The sequence below is a fragment of the Denticeps clupeoides genome, chromosome 9 (assembly GCF_900700375.1).
Source record: "Denticeps clupeoides chromosome 9, fDenClu1.1, whole genome shotgun sequence".
In the NCBI taxonomy this organism is placed as follows: Eukaryota; Metazoa; Chordata; class Actinopteri; order Clupeiformes; family Denticipitidae; genus Denticeps; species Denticeps clupeoides.
Window position 1 is genome coordinate 14,342,928 of NC_041715.1, and position 23,544 is coordinate 14,366,471.

At 41.2% G+C, this 23,544-nt stretch overlaps 1 protein-coding gene across 3 annotated transcripts in view; it reads right to left on the reverse strand.

Moving 5' to 3' along the window:
* erbb4b (erb-b2 receptor tyrosine kinase 4b) overlaps nucleotides 1-23,544 on the reverse strand; it is a 250,494-nt gene that overhangs the window by 62,129 nt on the left and 164,821 nt on the right. For all 3 annotated transcript variants that reach the window (XM_028990491.1, XM_028990490.1, XM_028990489.1), the window contains exons 4-10: nucleotides 16,406-16,537; nucleotides 15,292-15,357; nucleotides 8,032-8,150; nucleotides 6,760-6,901; nucleotides 4,933-5,046; nucleotides 4,516-4,642; nucleotides 3,033-3,106 (exon numbers count right to left, since the gene is read on the reverse strand). In XM_028990491.1, the coding sequence (XP_028846324.1) occupies nucleotides 3,033-3,106; nucleotides 4,516-4,642; nucleotides 4,933-5,046; nucleotides 6,760-6,901; nucleotides 8,032-8,150; nucleotides 15,292-15,357; nucleotides 16,406-16,537 (774 nt within the window). The remainder of the gene's footprint in view (nucleotides 1-3,032; nucleotides 3,107-4,515; nucleotides 4,643-4,932; nucleotides 5,047-6,759; nucleotides 6,902-8,031; nucleotides 8,151-15,291; nucleotides 15,358-16,405; nucleotides 16,538-23,544) is intronic.

The window sequence follows — 23,544 nt, forward strand, 5'->3', positions numbered from 1 at the left end:
TGTGTAGAAGGAAATCAATTAGATGATAGAATATTGTATTCTAAAATACTGAGGTCTCACAAGACATCCTAGAAGGCTTACATTCTTTTGTGTGAAGTCCCACACACATTTAGATTTTAACTGGTTGGTAAAAGTAAACTAAAATGGAATATATTTCTGTAATCTTTGGGGGGCAGTGATGGCCTAGCGATTAAGGAAGTGGTCCCGTAATTAGAAAGCTGACAGGTTTGAATTTTTAGAGATTGGTATACATTGCATTCAGATGAATAAATGGGACATACATGGAGTCCCAATTTACATTGAACTTTGACCTTTAAATTCTACTGAAAGATGTTATTGAAAAATGGAACAGGATGGCTGAGCTATATAATACAGTTTCTATACTTTTCTTTATCAGAGCTGACGAGGCATCTTCCAAAATTCGATAAAAAAATCCTAAAGAAAATCCTATAGAAAATGCACACTTCCCTATGCTGCTAAATCAATCATTCATAGAGATACAAGTATAAAATAACAATCATAATACAATGTAATACAAAGAAAGGATCCATAATCACAAGTGAACAAGTCAGGGTCCTGAACTCAATCCCCCTAGAAATATGAATTTATTCAACCAATCTGCTTTATTCAATCAAGCAATGTGGCCCTTTGAACAGTATAATAAAAAATTAAAGTAATGCATTTTAATTAAGTCATTTTAAATGTCATTGATTTGGAAATTTTGGCACAGTGCAAAAGAAAATAAATATTGGAAAAATAAATGCATACTACATCTCTTTTGAATTAATAAACAAACACTATTTGCTGGAAGCCAGTAGCTAGACAATATGAAATCATATACATACATAAAAAAATTTAAGAATGGAGGACACAAAGCATACAAATTGGCCAACAGAAGCATCTGAATGGTTTAACTTCTCTCCCTGCTCATCTCATCAGTTGGGTTGCAGATAGCAGCAGATTAGCTGGCTGCCTGCCTTGAAGTAGTGTCGTTAATGGGACGTTGCCTGACACTAATTTCTTTAATGACAAAATTGCAGCAATGGGATGCCTCACTGTGATTGTGAGTGGGGCTTTTCTCAAGCTGCCTGCCTGTTCTTTATTCTTTTTGCACTGTTGTGCAGAAAGAGGAGACTTCATCATCCTAATGGCACTAACAAGGTCCTGCTGAGTACCTGTCTGCACTGGGGAAACATCTGCAGGCATAAATGGCTTCAGTAATAAATTAACCTTAAGATAAGACTAGTGTTGAACTAGGGTTTGCTTTTTTAGAGAAAAAAGCAAAAGAATTATACTCTTATAATAAGTACAAAAATGTTAAAAGAAGATATAACATTAACATTGTGGCTGCAAATATACAGTTATATACGGTAAATGCAAAATCTTAAAGCATTTAAAAAATGAGAATGCAAAAAATGTTTTTACTTAATGAATATTAAGTATTCATTATTTGAATCAATACTTTAATATATGTAATTCTAACTTGTGTTAATGGATTTCTGATGCACTAAAAGAGTTAACTTATTTCACATTATTTTGAAAGATATTGTTTTTTCAAACGTTTTATATATAGTGGTATGAAATAGTTGTTCCTGCAAAACAATTTCTCAAATACATTCACCTTAACAAAAAAAATCCCCACATGGAGTTTCTCTAACTTTGTTGGGACATGTGGTACCCACACACAAGCTTTTCTCTCCATCTACCTTGCACATAAACACACACGGTGGCCGTTTCATGAGATCCCGTGTTGCTTGCATAGCTCTGCAGCGCATTGCATCCCTCGAGATGGCAAGGCAGCATTCACCAGCCGGGTCAGCTGGCAGCAGCCTCCTGTGGATCAGCGGCCATGACACGGTTCTCTACCAACAGCTTTTCTCCAGAGAGATGTGCAAAGGGGGGAAAAAAGCGAGAGGACTCGACTCGCTCAGGGCTGGGAAGTGTGCGCGAGCTGTGCAGCGCAGGCTAGACAGGAGTGTTTTGGGTTCAGTGAACGCTGCATTACCAGTGCATCCATGTGAAAGGCAAATTACAGAGTGAGCCACTTCACAGAGAGGGGCCCTGCGCTCTGGGCCAAGGGTTAAGAGTTTTAAAACGATGACGATTACAGTCTAACCATGCGTCAAGGACTTCAATTATGCTACATTTCTCTGTTGAGCCAGTCTCTGTGTGTGTAGATCTCGGCTTGGGCAAAATAAAAAGCTGATAATAGGTGAAAAGTGGAAAGGAGATGTTCAACTGGTCATTTTCTACCAAGATTTCAATCTCTCAACCTTGGGTCATGTAGCATGGGAGACACCCCGGCACAGGATACAACATCCTGTCACGGAGATGTCAGTGCTCAGCAAGGTGGCAGCGGGACACTCGTGCCTCGCTTACTCTGTCCCCAGAGGCATCTGAGGGGGCTGGATACTCATTCCAAATGTTTTCCAATCCTCTCATGTCACAATCTTGACTGGAACTGCGAGCACAAAGACCGAATCCCAGAGGAAATGCTTTAGAGTGGATGCAGGGATCCTTGTCTTATATTTTCTCTGTGGACTAAGGTGGAGATACTACTCCTACACTCCTACTCTCTAAATTCATTTACTCACAAAAAGCTGTAATCAGAAATGCACATAATGTGAATGTTAGACATGTTATACAAAAGTTTTAGACACTTTGGGTTGCCAACACACTGGTCTATTTTTGGCTGGATATTGGTAGAGTTCATTTAGACTTGTTGGTTTGCTGGCAGGAACCCAGCTTTTAAGCATAAGGTCACGTGTGAGGTTGTGTTTGGGATCATACATGAACAACTGATTTGTGTCCAATTTTCAACCATCAAGGGAACAGTTCAAAGAAGACTGCATGATATTTCACTTTGCATATCGTCATCGAAAAAAAAGCAGCTAATAGACACAGAATTGAACTTCCAAAAATATAGCACTTATTAAATTATTTAGCTAAATGTTTGATTTGAGGTCATGTTACAGCAACTCCACTGTATTATTTCTCTTGTTGCAAAAATAATGGTGTTGAAAGTGTCTTACCCGTGATCTCTCTGACGGTGCGGAAAACATTCAGCTTCGCTGGATCCAGAGGCTCTATGTTGTGATAGGAGTCCCTGCAAAAGTGAAAAAGAGTCAAAGGTTGGGGGAGGGGGGAGAGAGAGGGAGGGGGGAAATTGGATGTCTTTTCTACACACAATCCAGGGTGGAACAATCCCTTTTGTCACAGAGAATTATTAGCAATAATGACACATTCCCTAAGGCGGCTCTGCCATGGCCAGGATTATACCTTCCTGTGGAATGCATTCATTCACGAATAGAGGGGCTCCAGAACCCAGGCAGCGGAGACAGACAGCGACAGAGAGAGACTGTGAACAAGGCAGAGACAACCTGAAACCAACCTGACCAACCACGTTAGCAGTCGAGAGCTAAAGGCAGTATACTTCCAAAGTAGTGTGCGTCGAGTTAGGTTAATTTGCAAAATAAACCAAAAACTGTCTATATACACTACTCACAAAAAGTTAGGGATATTCAGCTTTCAAGTGAAATTTCAGAACAAACCTAAAATACACTATAACCTTTAGAGGTTATTGTGTCTTTCACTAAACATTTAAATGGACATGTCCAACTGCTCAATGTTTCAGTACTTTTTACATAAATTGCGATTCTCTAACAAGGCGTTTAAAGGCAAAATTCACAACAGGTGTTTGATCTGTTTGTACTCCATGTTCATTTGGTCTGTATTTGTACTTATTTTGAGAAAGCTTGCCGATACACACAGAAAAGAGTGGTGCCACTGGGAATCACGAGGGCAGGATAGCCAATAAATCAAGAGAGATTTGAAGCAGGGTTATGCAAGACGATAAAAAGTTGTAAACTATATAGTGATTATATAGTGATATAATGATTACAAAATCATTTTTATGGTCTCACAGATTGCTGTAACAAGCCTCATTTTGCCTTAATAAATATATTATTTTGCATTTTTTGGGAAGCAATTTCGGACTTTGAACTGCCCTTTAATGGATGCATCACTTTGACATTGCCCAAATACCTCTGCATGATGTATGTAATTATGTCAGAGTTGGTTGAAATTTCTGATACTGGCATCCTTATTTTTGTAATAATAAAGCAGCCTAAACATTTTTTATTGAAAACATCCCACTGGTGTTGAGACCTATCGAATCCTGGAAGATGCCACCCATACAATCCTCATACAACACAACTCTAATCACTGCTCTACTGTAATCCCTTGTTGCTCCAAAGAGTCCCTTCTTACATTTTCTTTTTTCTTTCAATTCCATCTGTATGTCCACTGTAAGTATGGAAGCTTACATTAAGTGAACTAATATGTACTTGCAAATAAATACTACCCAGGCAAAGAGTATAGTGTGAAAGCAGATGGAAGCCCCTGTGCAGCTTCTGCACTGCGAGATGGTGTGTTCACACAGACAGATAGATTGATAGAAAAAATGCTTATGACATTATGAATGAACTTTATTAATGTTGTGCTTCTATTACTTACCCTTTGATGCCAGTAATGAGAAAGACCAAGTTGCCATTAATCTTAGTGCAGTTGACAAAGTAATCAATGTTGCTTGAGTCCACAGTCTGCACTGATTGCAGGCTGGCAGTGCCAATTCCGTCACATGCTGGAACACACATACAGACCACACTTACAACCTTTCCACCCGTCAGCATGAAAAAGTGAGGCACCTCCTGGGCAATTCCTAAAAGAAAGTGCTGTTCAGGCTACCCAGGGGCTCGAGAAGTTGAGATGTGAGAGTTTTCTTAAGGGGATGATTATGTGAGGAGGGAAGTTAAAGAGGATGAAAGGACATTGCCAAAAGAGTACATGTGTAACAGATGTAAGCTTAAGAGCAAATGATGTCTGGATGTCAGGGATTCCCCTGATGTGGATGTGTGTGTGTGCATCACATACCTTTGGGGCAGATGTTGGTGCAGGGAATGCACTTTTTCACTCGTTTTTCCTCAACTTCCATCTTGTTACTTGGACAAGCTCGAACACAAGAGCTGTGGTCGACCACAAAGTTATCTGAAAGAAAAAAAAAACCATTGGTGTTTGCCCAGTGGCCAGTTTTTTGAGGCACCAAAATGACATAGCCTCTAAATTCAGTGTCACATTGTTAAATGCTATTTTAGGGGCATGTTGAAAAAGCAGGTGCACTACAATATGGAAACTTTTAAGTCGATTTATTCTAAACTGTGGACCTGATGATTTTCACTCTGCTGTCACACACTCTGTAAACACAGCCAGAACAGCATAAAATCACCATTGATCTCGCACACCTCTTTCTGCAGGTGTAAATGTCATTTGCGCTTTTGTTTCCCGATGAATTCCAGTTCATCAAAATAGGGCCCACTTTTGAACTGATAAATCAAAAAACACACCTTTGACCTACCAAAACAATTACTGCACCTCTTTTCTCCCAATGGAGACAAATCAGACTACAACACAAAACATCAAAGCAACACAGAGGCCTCGACTTTTACAAAAATATTATTTATATACTTTTTAAAAGCCACAGATAATTATCTCCCTCTCTCCCCCACCCTCTGATCCTACTGCCCCGTGTGCCTGGTTCTTTGTAGAAGATCTGGTATATGAGCTGAAGAAATCCCCATAGTGCCTTGAAATCTGTACAAAACACCCACTCATCCCAGCTATTTAAATCAGTGAGAGCTGGGCAGAACAGAGTGAGGGGGCTGCCTCAGTCAAACATTTGAGATTTGAAGGCAGGGGGCTTTATGTAGGTTCGCCTCAGTAAAGCCCCTAATGGGATAAATAAACACATGGAGGTGAGGAGCGGGGCGGTAACACTTTAGCAGCTGAGCTAGTGAAACATTCCTCTTCTGGCTCTGTGATGTGCTCTGCATGAGGTGTTGAAGTCTAATAAATGCAGAGGTTTTCAATGCAGTAGTTGCACTTCTACAGCTCGTTGTGTGAAAAGTGTATTTGAAGCTTCTGCATATATATGAAGGATATATACATATACTTCAGCAGCTCAGTCATATCTTATGCAGTGCGGCGGAACCTCTGTACCAGTGTTCCCCATGCCGCAAAAATTGGAAAATAATCACAAAACAAACTGCTAAACTTTATACGAACCTATACAATTTGTCAACACCGGAAAAGAAATCATTTGGTAATTATAGTTGAACTATTCCTTAAATAAAATTTTAAGTATTGGCTGTTCTAACTGGGTATGAATCACTATTGAACACACTATAAAATAGGTTTATTTATAATGTTGCGTGATTAAGAATTATATGTGTTTTGGATGATGGAATAATGCATTGATCACTGTTGGTTCAATGCTGTGTTCTAAATTAGTTTTGTTAATACAAAAAGAGGGAAACAAACAGCTCAATGGCATATCGGAATCGTGTTTTTCGGTGCTTCGCAAGACAGCACAGACCTTTCTGAGAGAGTCTTAATCGACATTGTCAATGATGCCCTCGTCCTGCCAGACGGCGAACATGCGGCTGCAATAATTAGGTTTGTCATATTTATGCATTTATTGATATTTTCATGAGCACACAGCAGCTGGGAATGTTTATTGATCTTGCTTGTCCTTTATTTTCTCCTCTGTCCAGGCCAAGGAGATATTTTGATTTAAACATATCAATAAATAATGATTAAAAAAAGACTTTCATGGTACTCGTACTATTTTTCAAAATGGAATCAAAGCCAAACACAATTCAAGCATTTTCAATAACCGCTGTTCTGTTGTGTGGAGTGACTTACGTGGACACTTCTTGACGCAGAATGCTCCGTATGTGTACTTGGCTGCTGGGTTCTGCTCCAGCTGGAATGAGTTGGGGTTGTAGACTAGAGGCTGGGGACACTGGGTCACACATGCCCCACTGTCATTAAAGTTAGTGCAGGCCTACAAACACAAGAAGCATCATGATTTTGCTAATTTATTCCTCCTTAAATATGTAGAACCCTTCTTTCAGTATTGCTGGAAGATGAATGCAGACAAAAATGGATTTGATATTTCCTGCCAGAAGAAGGTCCTATATAAAAGACCCATCTTAATTATCTCATGCAGCAGGTTGAGAATTTTAAATGATGAAAATTAAGCACATTAAAATTCATTCATCACTGATAAGAGCCATTTTTTTTTTATCTAGAGCTAAATCAAAACAGTGATTGTATTATCAACAATAACAGTTATAAAGCATCCTGTACACATTCAAGACTAATTATAGTTCTAGTTCTATTGTCACTTTTATTGAATTAAAGTAAATATAATGCAAAGGGTATTTATAACACAAAATAAAACCATTTTGATAGTAGAGTATTTAAAGGCTTTTTTTGTATGTCACATAGTGGTGGTCAAATGAAAGTGAAAGTGATTGTTAATGTGAAACACTGCAGAATGTGTAATGTAAAACACTGTGTGCACATGGTTCACCCAGGGAGCAGTGTGTGTGGATGGTACTTTGTTCAGTGGCACCTCAGTGGCACCTTAGCAGATTGAGATTCAAACAACATTTGGCAACCTTCTGATTACGGGGGCCACTTCTTTATCCACTAGGCCACCACTGCCCCATATATGCATAAAGTGTCACCATATTTAATGTACATTTAAATATTTTAGAAATTTATGAATTAAATTTAAATTTAATTAAATTAGCAGAAAACTTATAATGGGGCACTAACTTGGCTGGGGAAAATGTAAATGACAGCTCCAGGGCAAAACTGTAGTAGACTGACAAGGTAACAGAAGATCAGTAATGCAGTGTACCTAGAATCATTTTTAAAACTAAATCATGACAGAAAATTAGGTTTTAATGGTATCTCTACATAAAGCATTCCTTACATTTGTCAAAACGCTGCAATCTATGTGCAGAAAGAATACATTTTCATTCTTTTCCCATTTAAATTCAAATAAAAGGTCAAAGATAAGGGAGCTGGGACACATATACCCATGGTGGATCTCAACACATTATAACTTTGAGGCAGTTGTTATGGTAACAGGTGACTGGCAGGGAGACGTTTGGAGAGACATACAAAGCAGTCTGTGTCCTTTGGGCCGGAGCAGCCTCCAGCGCACTCCCGATGGCAGCAGTCACTCACGTAGGGTCCAAAGCAGCGGCCGTCACACTGCTCCGCACACACAGTCTTAGTCACTGAGGAGGAGAGAGGTTTTGGATTAAACTTTATGCTAGATAAAAAGAGATGATAAGATGTATGCTAGATAAAGACATATGACAAATGAACAGGTGGAGAGACTCATTTGTTTAAATTTTGCTAGCATGGATTGTGCTTTGGAGTGGGTCCACTTAAGGGTGACAGCAAATCAGTGCGAAGTGATTTTGAGTGATCATATTATGATGAAACATTTCTATCCTGATGGAAGGGCTGAGGACAATGTTGCCCTCATCCATGGGCTGTATAATAAGCATTCAAATGATGTAAATTATGCAATATGACCTTCAGTCACAAGATGTTCTCGCTACCACCATCAAAACACCAAAGTACAAGCCAGACATGTTTCAGAAGAAAGGAACAGAGAATTGATGCTCATTCTGCCTGACATCATAATAATACACATAATGTGATTGTATGCAGCATTGCCAATAATACATTTAGGAGTTTCATGGCAAAGTCATGTATAACATGATGTAGCAACTCTTACCGTGTTGCACAATTGCACCATGAGCAATTGTCGTCTTCTCTGAAGATACAGCATGTAGCTCTGTTCTGAACACCCATATATTATTTAATCTATGGGGTTTGGGGAGGTAATGACATTGTGCTTTCAATAAATGAATCTCTTCAACCAAACAAAGACAAGACTGGAGATAATTGCATTATGAAAACATGATTCAAAACAAATACAGAAAATTATAATAAGGTTAGGAATGCAAATGGGGGGTATAATGAAGAACTGGAATTGTAATAAACTGTATTCTGGACTAGATTTTAATTGGTATCCTAAAAGAAACAAACCAAATTCCATTTGTCCATGGATGCGTTGTGCATAAATGAGAACAGCGTTGTGGACAGAGAGTGTCATGTCAGACAACCTACAAATATGTGTGAGTACTTATACTCAACAATTTGAGAGGCCAGGCTGAGTAGAGTTATGTTTTGCTTTGTTGTCTGGAAATGCTGGCATGGCTGCAAGAGCCTGGACGTGCATGAATGCTTTAGTCCAGAAAGGATAAGTGACGCCCACACGGGGGACTTTGAAGGCAGAACACTCAGAGCAGCCATTTTGGAATGCCCCCAACACTCACAGCAGTGTTGTTATTATTATTACCACAATTGCCTCATAATAGCAAATAAACAAGCATGATGAACTTTAATGTATGGTCCTTTCAATTTGAAATACAATGCAACTGTTATACATGGGCTATGTGAAGGGATTAACACATTTTGGCTTGGTTACAAATCTTATAAATAGGGTTGTAGTAGCCTAGTAGAAAACACTCCAGAAGTCACAGGTTCAAACCCCACCTACTACCATTGTGTCCCTGAGCAAGATACTTAACCCTGAGTGTCTGTATCTACTGATTGTAAAATACTCTGGATAAGGGTGTCTAAGGGTGCTGTAAACGCTTATTAAAATATTCAGCTGCTTTTTGAAGAAGAAGATGTGAAAGTTATCTGTATAAAATCATAATTATGGATTAAATAATCCATGGCCATTTTCTATATATAAATGTACAAGTGCTGTTTCCAACACAAGCACATTTTTCCTTTCAGCCTTTATGATACAACTCACGTTATGTTAGACTGCGACTGTAGATCTCTACATGTGCAATATAGTATCAGAGATGTTTGGTTGGTAGCACAAATGTACAGAAATTTGGCATCCAGCCATAAATATAACCTTTTACAATTTGAAATTAAGATAAATAATACAGCACCAACAAAGCCCAGTGTTTTCTACCAGTGCTATTGCATTTTACGAAACAAACTAAACTAAAGCATACAAGTTCAGAGACAATTATATGACAGAGAGATAGAGAGACTAACGCTAGACTAACTTTTTAGTCTGTTTCGTCCATTTTTGACAGCATCGCATTTAACAATGCAGTTTTACAGGTTCAGTTTTTTTTTTTTTGATTAACTTATATAAAGTTCTTTACTCTGGTCACATGATGGTAAGAACGTTGAACTGGGTGCCTTTTTCCTGAACGGTGTCGTCTCGTTTTTTGTGTCTGTTTTACGAGCGTCAACATCCATGGGTGTTGCAGCGTCAGCTGTCTCACGCTCGTAGATCAAACCGAGGTGATTCACCCTCCCCTTTGCACTACTTATCAATTGGGTTATTCGTCCCCTCTGACATCTCCTCTTTCTTACGGTCCCATCTCGCTCTGTGACAGTTATTTATTTGAAGCACAATTCTACAAGAAAAGTTAACTTACTGAAGATGTGTTGGTGCTTAAAGCTTCAGTGAGCTGAAATTAAGACAAGATAATAAATTAAGTGCAAGTGTTTTAAAGGCTTGAACTTGATTATCATATTGGCCTGTTTGCTGCTGCCCGATGCAGAAAAAGGAAGTAAAGCACAGCACACTATGCACACAATGAAATGTGTCCTCTGTATTTAACACATCACCCCGAGGGAGCAGTGGACAGCCATGAAAGGCACCCGGGGAGCAGTGTGGGGGAATGGTACTTTTTCTCAGTGCCACCTTGTCAGCTTGAACCGGCAACCTTATGGGTCCGCTTCCTTACCCGCTAGGCTACCACTGCAGAGACACTTTGCCAATACATTTATCGCTGCATGTAATGTGTTTTATTGATGCACTGTGCTTTTTCCGTATTTAACTTCTATCATTTTACTCGGGCTCAGGCTTGCACAGGAAATGAGTGGTCAGGTGAGAATTTCAATTAGTGCAAAAATGGATGCTGAGGTGATGAAAAGCATGTTGGTACAGTCATGTTGGCTGGCATCTGACACCTCAATGATGTCGGCTTCTGGCTTTTAAAAAGCTGTACTTGTCGGGTTTGGGTGTTACTTTTGAGGCCTGATTAAAGCTCTACTAAATGGCTACATGTACTCTGTCTATCTGATGGGTCCAGGCTGTAGCACCCGCACTTTTAAACCTACAGGAATATCTGGACCATGGCCAATCAGAAGCGGGCCCCGCCCTTCCCAATCTCAGATTGGTTTAGATTACAACATGGACCTAACATGTGTCTGCTGCTCGAACCACAGGGAGTTTATGGATAATTTCCTTCCTCCAAAATGCCTGGTTGCATGGGTGCGACCTCTGTGCGACCAAATTGATCACAGTCACAGTTCCACAGTTCCAGTAACAAATGTTGTTTGCCTTTTGCTTTTCTCCCCTTCTGGCAGAAGAAAAAATTAGGTCTTGAAATGACCATGCACAGTCATAGAAAATGCCAGTTGTGTCACATCACTAGCAATAAGTCGTAGTTCTTCAGGTACAAAAATGTCAGAGTCAATAATAATGTGACCAGCTTTGTTGACCTGCATGTCCTGTCTGCCGTTCGTGCAGATGTGTGTGTGAGATCTGGATGGTAGATGCCCTTTGGGCAGAGCACAATGAACGTCACCCATTAACACAACAAGCAGTGCCTTCCATTATGATACGTGGAAATGAAATGCCCACCCTGCCTCACCTCCCCTCTAAAAAGGACATTTTACCAAACAAATGACCTTTTTCAGCTGAACAAAGGCACGTTCATCTGTTCGCCATTAAACAACCACTTAAAATTATTAGCAAACAAAAAATAATCAATCTCATGAAAAATGCTGAATATCTTATGTTGGAGAAGGGAATGGAGAGAGAGATCAATCTCTGGCTGAAAGCTATATTAACAACACTGCATTTTTTTTTTACACTACAGTCCCATCCTCCATCTACCCTCTACATCACACAGCATCTGTCATTAGACCTGGATACTGCAGCTCCAGTGAGTATGAAGGCACCGAAATGGTATGTGAAAGCTCTTTTATGCTGCCTGTCACACATAAAGACATACAAGCACATACGTGCACATACGTGACTATGTCAGATGTCACAACTGCTTCATAACTGATTCTCCAATTTGCATCACTTTAAACTGTGGCTCTTAACATATAAAAATGTAAAAACAATAGAATTCCTGTTTATACTATACATTACCGCATTAATTAAAAACTCACAATTTTCTCACATTTATCTCAAGACAGCACTTGTCATTATGCGTCTTTAACGCCATGCCTAAAGTTGCATTTTGGTGTTTCAAGATGAAAGTAGGGAGCAGACACATTTGACACCATGTGCAGAGGCTACACAGCGACTCTCCTTCGAGGAACGTCTGAGGTGACATGGCTGAGGAGTCAGGAAACGGTCTCAGACACGGCTTATCTAGTGAAGTGGCATGACATGCTGTGTTCAGGAGTAGCTCATTTCTGACTATCTAAATGAGATCAGCCAACACAGCAAGCAAGCCGGTCACACGGGAAGCAACTGAAGAGACAGACAAGAGAGAAACAAAGCGATCGCTATTACCACAATGCTGATGGATATGTGCGGTTTCTCTGCAGAAGAACTTTGATGATATGACCAGGTGTAAAAGAGATGGATTTAATACCATAGAGAAATGGAGTGGTGAAGAAGAGGGAGAAAGGAAATAGACTAGGGAGCACAGCAAAAAGAGCTGCATGTACACTGGTGCAAGATTGAAAAAACAGGGCTGAACCAAGAGCCATATGGAAGATGGGATACCAGTGACTGACAGAAACATCTGCAGATGACTGAAGGGAGACAGATTGATTTTGATTAATTATGGTGTGCAGTTTCCCATTTCAGCAAGTTTTCAGCAAGTAAAAAGTAAAAAAAATAAATCACAATATAAAAAGTTGTTAATAGTACAATGCCACAAACTGGGGTAGAATTTAATATATGATAGAATTAGAGCTGTCATTGGAATAATTCCGAAGCTTGCTAAAAAATAATTTGGAGCTTGCTATAGAGCAAATTTAAAACTATGACTCTAGTCAGGGTAATTCAGAAGACCACTGTGATCCGTGTCTGTACTGTGTGTCACTGTCATGTGTTGGGGTCGCAAGGGGATGGAGCCGCAGAAACAGGACTTGTTTCAGAACAAGGAAAATCTAAAACCAAACCAAAACCTGGCACATGGGCTAACCCTAAGGCATGTGTCTTGAAGACAATAACATAAACACAAACTTCTGGTAAGAAGAATGTCCACAATACTGCTGCAGCAGCTCCTGGCAGGTCCTAACAGGTCCTGATCATCTGGCTTAATTGGCATCAGCTTGGATTGATCAGGACTCATTAATCAGCCGCATGAGTGCCGGCTGTGTGAGCCCAGCGGCCCTTGGGCATCACAGTCCCATTGTACTGGGTGTGTTTTTGAATACTTTCAACTGGTCCAGAAGAAGCAGACTGCATCACACCACCTTCGAGCACTCCCATGTTGCAGCGTGTCTCCAACTTTATATAGGGATTGTCTCTGGTTATGATGAATTTTGCATCCATATCAATCGTCACACCGGAAGTAAATAAAACGAAGCTGCAAATTCTGTTAATTTATTTTACCAAATCACATCCAACTCTTTCTGTGTACTTTCAGCTCTTCAGTCAAATGAACCAGCGAACCGCAGTAAAAGGAACTTTTACCAGGCTACAAATTCAAATGATCAAAACACATAAAAAAACCTGTAGTATTCCTGTAAGTTCCCATTCTGTTTAATTAAGGCTAATGAGAATATCACTAACTTAACCACTGACCGACTGAAGACAAGTATGCATGTATATGATGTGAAGGTCATTGTGAAACACTGCAGCACAGCACACGGTGACACAACGAAATGTGTCCTCTGCTTTTAACCATCACCCTTAGTGACCAGTGGGCAGCCATGACAGGCGCCCGGGGAGAAGTGTGTGGGGACAATACTTTGCTCAGTGGCACCTTGGTGGATCAAGATTCGAATCAGCAACCTTTTGATTACGGGGCTGGTTCCATACCTGCTAGGCCACCACTGCCCCATATATATGCACACACGCACGCAATAGAGATGAAGAATCTAATGTACCATGAGTGGTGCTGCCACTGATATGTCAAAGAGCCAGTGAGAGGGCTTTTGTAAGCTGTGTGCTCTTGTTACAGCCTGATGGTTGTGTTTGTACGGCCAGACTTTTAGCAAAACAGTGGATCGTAGCCCCCCTTCCTCTCAGAGACTGGAGGAAATGCTCTCTTTGTGTGAATGCAATGGCATGTTGTTAGCCGGTACGAACCAGCGCATTGGAACCGCTGGAGTGGGAGGCATGGGAAATCAGATAGTGAAGTATCAAACACACATACACACACACACACACACACACACACACACACACTTCAGGAGAAGATTATGCTTGGCAGTGCAAGCTGTGAGACCAGAAGTAATTAGGCACTAATGCCTAATTTCTGCTTCCTGTGCGGACAGGCCACTTTCATTTTGAGGGCAATTTGATGCTACGTTGAAGGTTTTATTCTGGTGTGTAAATGCAATCTAATATTCTTGACCTCGACAAACCGGACTTGTGACCAACTTTTTTCTGTAGCTGCTCATCAACCTTGGCACAGTCTTTATGAATCCGACCATCCCTATACATTATTTTGAGTGAAATTCCATTTGACTAGGTCTACGGGTGCCAGAGTCAATCCCACGTTATCGGCTGCAAGGCATTTACATTATTTCTCAGGACAGTGTAACATGGAGTGACATAATAAGTTCTGGTTTGAGTCACTTCAGTAAATTAAAAAAAGAATCATTTTTGCAATGCAACCAGAAATTAGAGTTCATGTTCAAGTTAGCGCGTAGAAGCAAGTGAGCTGCTAGACTTAACATGCACGAATACACGCCACTGATCCCATCCTACAGATTGATTAACTACAACATTACAGTGAAGTCTTTGATTTTGTGAACGCTCATCATTGTTTTGTGCACATGCTGGCAACACTTGAACCGGTCAGACTTATCGTAAACCCAATTTTGGTCATATTTGTATCCTAACAGGAAATCCTAATTGCGCATTAATGCCTGCAGTTGGAATGATGCAAACTGCATGCATAAGCCATGAACCAGAATTCAGTTGCCATAACTATGTAATGTTTGTCTTATTTTGCAGTGGCTTGCAACACTTGTTCACTTTGTAAACATGATGAATTTCCCTAATGCAACGATGGCCCACAGGGTGAATGGGAGCGAATGAGCAGTAACACAGGGGTCATATTCATTGAACTATAGCATGGTGTGACTGAAGAACATGGGATATGACAAATGATGTTTGATACTCACAGGTCTGACACTGATCCTCCTTTGGTCCCCAACATCGCCCATTGCAGGCACGGTGGCATTTCTGGCCTAAAGAACCACATGCATAATATTTAACACCCCAATGTCAAAAACATGCATGTCAGAAGCAGATGAATTCCACGCCAACAGCCATTATCCATCTGAATGTGACCACCATGGTCATTAAGAGTAACGGCACTTAATTTTTCCCTCTGCTTTTTTCGCTATGCTGTGTTTGTGAACGCACAGGTAAAGTACCATGCCCCTGTTAACAGGGGAACAAAACACTCCACAGCTATGAGAGAGAATTTGACCCCTCTTCTCTAGGCACTTTTCCACTGCTGTACTCTACTGGTCCCATTTAATTGACTGCTGGGTAATTGCTAAATGAGTGCTGGAGTGATGTCCTCTGTCCTTGTTGAGCAGTAATTATTCTATAGTCTCACTCTTGATGGGCACGGCTCATAATCTATCCTTGTTTTGTTTTTTTTACTTACTATTACTAAGGGCACCAGTGAAGGCCTAACTGTACTGACCGAAAGAATCAGAACCACAGACAGATCCTTCTTATTATTCAGTAAGTACATGACAGATTTTCTTAGATTTTTTTTTTTGGGGGGGGAACAAATAAATCAACAAACCTTATCTGAAAATGCCTGAAGAAATCAGTACAGTGGATTACAAGTTTTGAGTCCCTTGATTTTGGACAGTTAGTGGAAAAACTAAATCTAAGTTACAGACCGTGAGGTGAGATTGTGGAACCTATTTTGTGAATATATACATTCATGAAATGTCATGTATTAATAATACATAGTACATAAAATCGGCGATGTGAATCACTGGTAAAAACCTCTTGCCGAGGACAATGGGTTAATAATTATGGTTTTGCTTACAGTTCATTCTACTGTATCCTTGTATTGTATGTTATATTCTACTGTGACCTTGTATCATGATGTTCATTGTAAATTTAATACATTTCTGTTCAAAACAAACCAGTGATTGGGATTTCATTAGCATGCCCTTCAATTTTCCAGAAATTTCAAGTAAATAAAGTGCATTTTTCATTCATTTTATGAAGAATTGTGTAACAAAAATTATATTCTTCAGTGCTACTCACATGTACTGCTGCTGTTTGTGGGTACAACCAGGTGATCAGAGGGGGCGTTTTTCACAATGTCTTGCCAGTGGATGGTGTCAGCATGGCACAGGAACTTGTTTTTGTCTACATAGACGCCGCCTTGCAGGATCTCTGTAAAGAAAAGAAGGCCAGTCAGCCGCTGAGCAGGTCCCTCTGTGCAATCCACCCCAGCAAGGTGACCCAAACACTCAGCTTTACTTCTACAGTCGCCACTTGAAGAGAGACAAAAGGCACACATCAGGGTGTCGTGGGATACCGTGGGATATAGTGTTCATTATTTGATGTCTGAACACAGTGAGACTATTGACCGGTTGGTGACAGAAACTTGTCCCAGTTCTGTGCAGAGACCTGCCCATATGTTGTACATGATGGATGCCATATCAGAGAGGCTGGTTATTAATATCAGTAATCTTGTTGTTTTTTATTATCCACATTGCCTCTCTGTCCCACAGACACAGGGACGCAAAGCAGAGGAAAATAATTACATTCCCCGCCTTACAAAATCCACCAAGACAGCAAAGAACTCTAGAATTTCATAATTCATCCAAGACAAGCAGAGCGTAACGTTTCTGACCCTAATATGCATCATACTGTCTGCCATGGATCATGGGATTTGCAGTGGTGTCAATCTGCTTACCCCTCCCCGAGTGTCTGTGCCTGACCGGACCGTGGCAAACGTTATGATCTTAAAAAAATTCTCAGAAAACATTCTCATAGTGGTAATCCCCACTTTGTGGGGGAAAAAAAAGACGGCTTATAACAGATTTGCATTATTTACCGGGCAGGATTTCTCTGTCGCTGATGATGGAGATTAGTAACATGGTGCTGAAACAGACGAGACATATTCATGACCACAGGCTATCAGAGGCTGATAATAGCCCAACAAAGATTTGATTAAATTGTGCTACACGGATGATTGGAGGTGGTGTTATTGTGTCTCCCTCCACGCTACGGGACTCCAGAAACCTGTCGCTCGTTGGACAAATTAATTTTTGCATTTCAACTGTGCGTCGTGGGGGAGGGCGGCCATTCATGTTTCGCACATGGACGCTTCAGGCAAAGGGGACGTGTGGAAAACAACATGTGAGCGTTCAGCGTTGGGGGGCGGGGCTAGACTCTGTGTTGTTGTTCTGGAAAATGGGCGGAGAGGTGGACATAGCAGATTTGTCAAGGAAGTCTGTCAGGGGGGCTTGGAAGACGAGCTGACTGGCTTTTCACACGTGGATGCGCATGAAGACGCACGACTCCCGCTGAACGCCACTTGGGAGGTGGAGGTGTTTGGCCGCGCAGAGTTGGTGTTCAGCCTGCATGTGTAGCAAGGTGCTTACAGCTCCAGGAATCAGGCCCCAACTATTTATAATTAAATAAGCTTTATTAATGTAGCAGCTACAGTAGATATGGGAATACATCGAGGCATCCTATGAGTTTTAAAAGATGCCTTTAAATATTGAAATCCTTTTCTAAAAATGATTATATATTTACAGTATATAATATATACATAAAACAGTGTGTGTGTATACACACACACACACACACACACACACTCTGATGGTCAGAACCAAAACCCAGTCAGCTCCTCTACTGTCTGCCTGTGTGTGAATGGTGTGAGAAAAAACTGTGAGAATGTTTAATACTATTATGTACATTTCCTTTATTATTGTGTCAAAATAAAGTCACATTTGTTGCTGAATCCCTTATGGAGATGCTGGGTTTCCTTTGACTGATGACCTCCAAACAAGTGACTTTGAAGTACCTGGGTGTCCACATCTCAGAGGACCTGCGTTGGTCTGAACACATTACATTTCAGATGAAAAGGGCAAAACAGTGCCTGTACCACCTCAGAAAGTTCAGGGTGTCTCCAGACATCCTAAAGACTTTCTATACTGGTGCTGTGGAGAGCATTCTGACACAGAACATCTGTGTCCATGTTTGCAAAGACCTACAGAGGGCAGAATTCTGTTACAGGTAACGTCTTCCATCTCTGCAGGACATTTACTCCAAGAGATGCAGGACCAGGATAAAGACAATTCAAAACCTTTCAATACCTAAAATGAGACGAAAGACTCTGAAACATCATGGCCAGTAATTGGAGACTCAAGAGAAGTTTTTATCCTCAGATGATTATGATGCTGAACGAGGACATGCCACCACACCTCACTCCTCACCCCCTGACCATCTGAATGTTGTCTACTGTGTAAAAACAATGAAGACCATGTGGTGTTGGAGAAGAGAATAGAGTGTGTAGAAAAAACTCTTTCTCCCTCCACACAAAGCACTGTATTCAACCACTCCAATTTGATGTTACCTGGCAGAAAGAGGCATGGCACAATAGAGGTTAAAAATGAACAGTTTCTAATTTATTAACACCGGTAAATAATTATTGTAGTTACATGTGAATATTGAATGTAAAAAGGTACCAAGGTTGCAGAGAAAATAAACATGAGAAGAAAGAGTAAAGAGGGAGAAGAGAAGGAGAGGGGGAGATAAAGTCTCAGAAGCCTTCCGGCTTCCGAGGGAAACCCCCCTGAGCAAGAAGCTCAGAGGTCCCTTTTTCCACATGTGAGCAGACTTTTATAACCCTGGCCTACAGGAAGTTGTCACTGACCTACAGGAAGTTGTCACTGACCAATCAGAACCTGTTGTTTCTGATGTCACGCGCCCGGTGCCTCCCATTTGGGGAAGACAAAGAGGGTGGGCGGTCCTGACGGCTGATACTTCACACGTTGACGTCGGACAAAAGGCATGTAAAAACCGGGGTGTCGAATCTTCACCCACAACCGTCGACACAGGAATGTCACACCTCCCCCTGCAGACATCTGTTATGCAAGGCAAAAGCAGGCTCCCGTGATGTCCATTCTTACAACTGCAATCTGTTACTGTTGTACTGGTCAGTGTCCAATCTATGCATAATGCTCTTTAGCAGAATCCATAGCCACTACCAATGAATTTTATGTTGTCATTGAATATAAGTATCTTGCTTGCGTTATAACTTGTCTACTTTTTTTGGTTTGTTTTTACTACCTTACAGCTGAGCCTGGACCTTCTGCAGCATTACCCCCTCCCCCCTTCAGTCATTGGCCAAGTCCTAAATTGAAGATGTGGTCTTGCTGGACATAAAGTTAACATCAATTAGCCAATTTGAGCAGAGACCAAGAGCAGAAAAAGAAAGAGCAGTAGGGCTGCTACTAACGAAAAGTGAAGTGCAGCAGCACATCACACGGTGCACACAGTGAAAATCAGATATAAAAAAACGGAAAATCAGATATTAAAAAAACAATTTCCAATTCTTTATTCCGAAATGTGGCAGGGACACAGAGGTAAGAAGTGAAGTGATTGTGAAACGCTGCAGCACAGCACATGGTGACACAACGAAATGTGTCCTCTGCTTTTAACCATCACCCTTGGTGAAACACAGCTTGGAATGGGGGCATTGTGTGGGGACGGTGCTTTGCTCAGTGTCACCGTGGCGGTTCGGGATTCTGTTGTCACGTGGGCTGGCGAGCACGCTGTTCTGTCATGGGAGGAGCAATGGGCATGTCACACCAGACGTCTGCTGAAACAGACCGCGCTGTGGACCAGGCCTAAATAAAAAGCCCACGTAATGTGTTCCAAGCGGCGCTTTTTCATAAATACGTACGCTGTTATCGTAAAAACCACGTGTTAAAATGCAGGCCAGTTATGGCCCATATGGCGTTGTGTCTTTCCGCTACCTCCGGCTGGTCAATGAGAAGCTGAACTCTGCAGGCATCAGTGGGCGAGGGAGGCGTGCGACGCAACAAATCGATAATGAAATTTTTGCCGACTTTTTTAGTAATCATTTTTATCGATTTAATCAATGCGTTGAAGCAGCCCTAAAGAGCAGAGTTGGCAGAGCAGAGCAGAACTTGAGAACAACAGAGCAGCAGATCACAACTGAAGGTGCCGCTTCCTGCATCTTCTTCCAGTCTTCACAAGACTTTGTCCAGCCACAACGTGCTGCCACCCTGCCATCGCTTGTAATAGCTTTTAGTATACAATACAATATTTCAAGGTTCCGTACACAGTTCCATACATGTTTTAAAACATGGAATTATTAACAATTTACTAAAAAAAGTCAATAAAATAAAGTTGGTGTAAGGGTCAAAAACCAGTCTGGCTCCAGGGTTCGTCAAGGTGCTTCTGCCCTCAGTGACGTCCTTCCACAACAATGAGGGGTCTGGATCACCTTCCCTGTAACCAACCTCCACCTGCTCCACCCAGAGCAGCAGGTAACTCTTTGATCATGGGACAAACAGCTGGGCGGTGGTGAGAGGAGCGGGCAGCGGAAGCTCCAGATGCCTCCGATTGGCATTATGTTACCGTGGCCACTATTCTTCCAACCTGGAGCTGCTATATCCTTCAGCTGTCCTGCTTTGTGAATCTTGTTAGCATTTACAATCGCAAGAAACGCTGGAAACGGAAGTCAGATGATTGCAAAACCTCTACAGTCACCCACAGGAAAAGGAATGTTGGTCTGCTTCCTTGTGAACAGAGGCATCAAAGAGACATTTAAAAAATAAGTTGTATACACAATTTCTATTTTATAAGTTACAATATTAAGCCGATTGATTCATATTTCTAATCTCTGTAAAGAACAATGTATTCATTTATTTAAAGAAAATACCTTTTACAGTTGAATAGTTCAATAGTGTTCAATATAATGTCTTCTAGACTATGAAAATTGGGATGGAAATGTTTAGGTCATTAAACATCAAACATTATTAATACAGCTACTATGCCCAACACACATTTTCACTGACTGTTCCATACGTAATGCTGCAGTGGGCAGGCTGTGTAATTAAACAAATATAACCCTTGATTAAATCAATTAATTAACACATGCATTCACACCTTAAAATTGATCTTCAATCAATATCTGACTTCAGAGTACCCCTGTTCCAGTTCACCATTAGCACCAATTAGCAGTGAGGAAGCGTCTGTCCTGCTTCTGTAATGCATGGTGTGTGTAAACGGAAAGATTGAGCGCAATTAAAGTGTGAAGACGACCTGGGAAGGAGGGTTGTGTGGGCTTTGGGGAAGGGAACTTTAAAACAGAGAGACTAATGAAAACTGAAAAAGGTCTATTTGATAGAGCAATAATGAGTCGCGTGTAGAAAAGGCTTTAAGAATTCTTTCACTCGTGGTACATGACGATGGAAAGTTACGATGCAATAACTTCTTCTTCTATGTGTTACTATTCACTCACTCACTATCCAACACAACTTAGTCCTAAGCAGTAGGCCACTGCCAAAGGCCACATGCCATAACCTTGCACAATGTAGAGCTGCCAGTTCTCCTAGTGAGCATGCCTTTGGTCAGCAGGAGGAAAGTGGAGAACATGGACAAAAGCTGCACCAACTTTCCCCTCGAGGTCAGAACAGCACAGTCGCTGAGTATTTTCAAACGGCAGCTCAAGACCTTCCCATTTAGAGAACACTTAGTCTAACTTGTAACTTTCTTAAAGTCTGACTTATGCAAGAAAAACTACAACAGAGTGAATAAAATGATTGTATTCATGGTTTAATTCCTAGTGAACCAGAACTGATTACTTCATTGATGACGACATGAAAGCACGTTTTAAGTCACTTTGGATAAGGGTGTCTGCCAAATGCCATAAATGTAAATGTAAATCCACCCACACACCCTATGGAGGTGTGAGGCTGCAATGCTGACCACATTGTTATAGTGAGGCCTTGTGCTCACCTTCCAATGAGCTCATGGTACTCATGAATACTGAATTCCAGTACTCTACAAGCTTTTCTTTTGCCACTGAATGCCTTAAAAAGTTCTGTCACCCTTTCATTCTGGTGTAATCAGTATTATTGACTTTATTTAGTTGTGAATGTAGTTTTATAATAATATTTTAATTTGAAGCTTTTCTGACAGAGGTGCAAGTCAGCGCTCCACTTCTGAACATATAGAACATAATTAATAGTCAAACACCTTCCTATGTAAATGCATCACTGTTCAAAGAAACCAATCCAGCAGAGGTAGCTCCCAAAAATCCTAATTACATTTCAGTGGGGGTCAGATGTGTGCCGGCACAGTGGAATCTGTGGCTGTAAGCGGTTTTGTGGGAGCGCACCGGCGGAAGACACGTGAACGATGAGGTGCCAGGTCCTGTCACGTCCCCGCATCTCCTGTACAAATAGGTGAGCCCCCCACCATCCATCACCGCAACGCTCCGCACACAGCGGCCCGGCCCGGCATGCCACGTTGCCAAGGAGACGTCGCCTCCCTGAAAAATTGTGATGGGTGAAGCCGGGGCTAAACAAACAAAGAGGGGGGAAAGCGAAGCAATTTCCTTCAGTGGCAGCAGGCCGCTGCATGGCACAATGAATAAAGCAGCCAATTGGATTCTGCAGTTTGGTGCTTCCAGCAGCTGCTTTGCTCTTTGTTTCAGAATATCTGTCATGTTTTTAGGACAGTACAATATATGGGTGTTTGAACTGGGTTCCATTATTTTTTGGATCAGTGCCTTCTCTGGAAGAGTGAGTTGGAGACAGGGCGAAGAACCGCAAGAGTGTCACAACTCATGGGACAAAACCTCCTCTGTTCGATCCAATCACAGGCCCACAGGCATCAGAACAACATCAAACACTGACGCAGACACTGAAATAACACATCAGCTCCGAGTGACACACTCGCTGAGCTCTTGTTGACCCGTCCGACTGGCATGTATTCGAAGCCTGTAATTGGCTCAGTGGGCGGCACTCACACACATCCATACACTTTTCCAGTCTCTGCACTGGGAATCTGACACCTGCTGATCCTGGATTCTCCGCAGGCAGGGGCAGTAATGACTCGGAATCCAGTTCAATACCCACCTCGCACAAACACTTTCCACCGTCCCTAATGCCAGAGCATGGCCATGCATTGCACCCACAAGCCAGCAAAACTAATATGTTTATAACTTATTATCATATTTTCATTTTTTAGGATGCAAAACATCTGACTGGTTTTGTATCAAAATAATTTTCGCATTGTCCAGATTTTTAGTATGAAGTTTTGTCAAATATCAAGCTGAATACTGAAGACCACATACTAGAAACATACTAGAAACAGATCAAGTAGTTGTTTAAAGCATATTACAGGGCAGT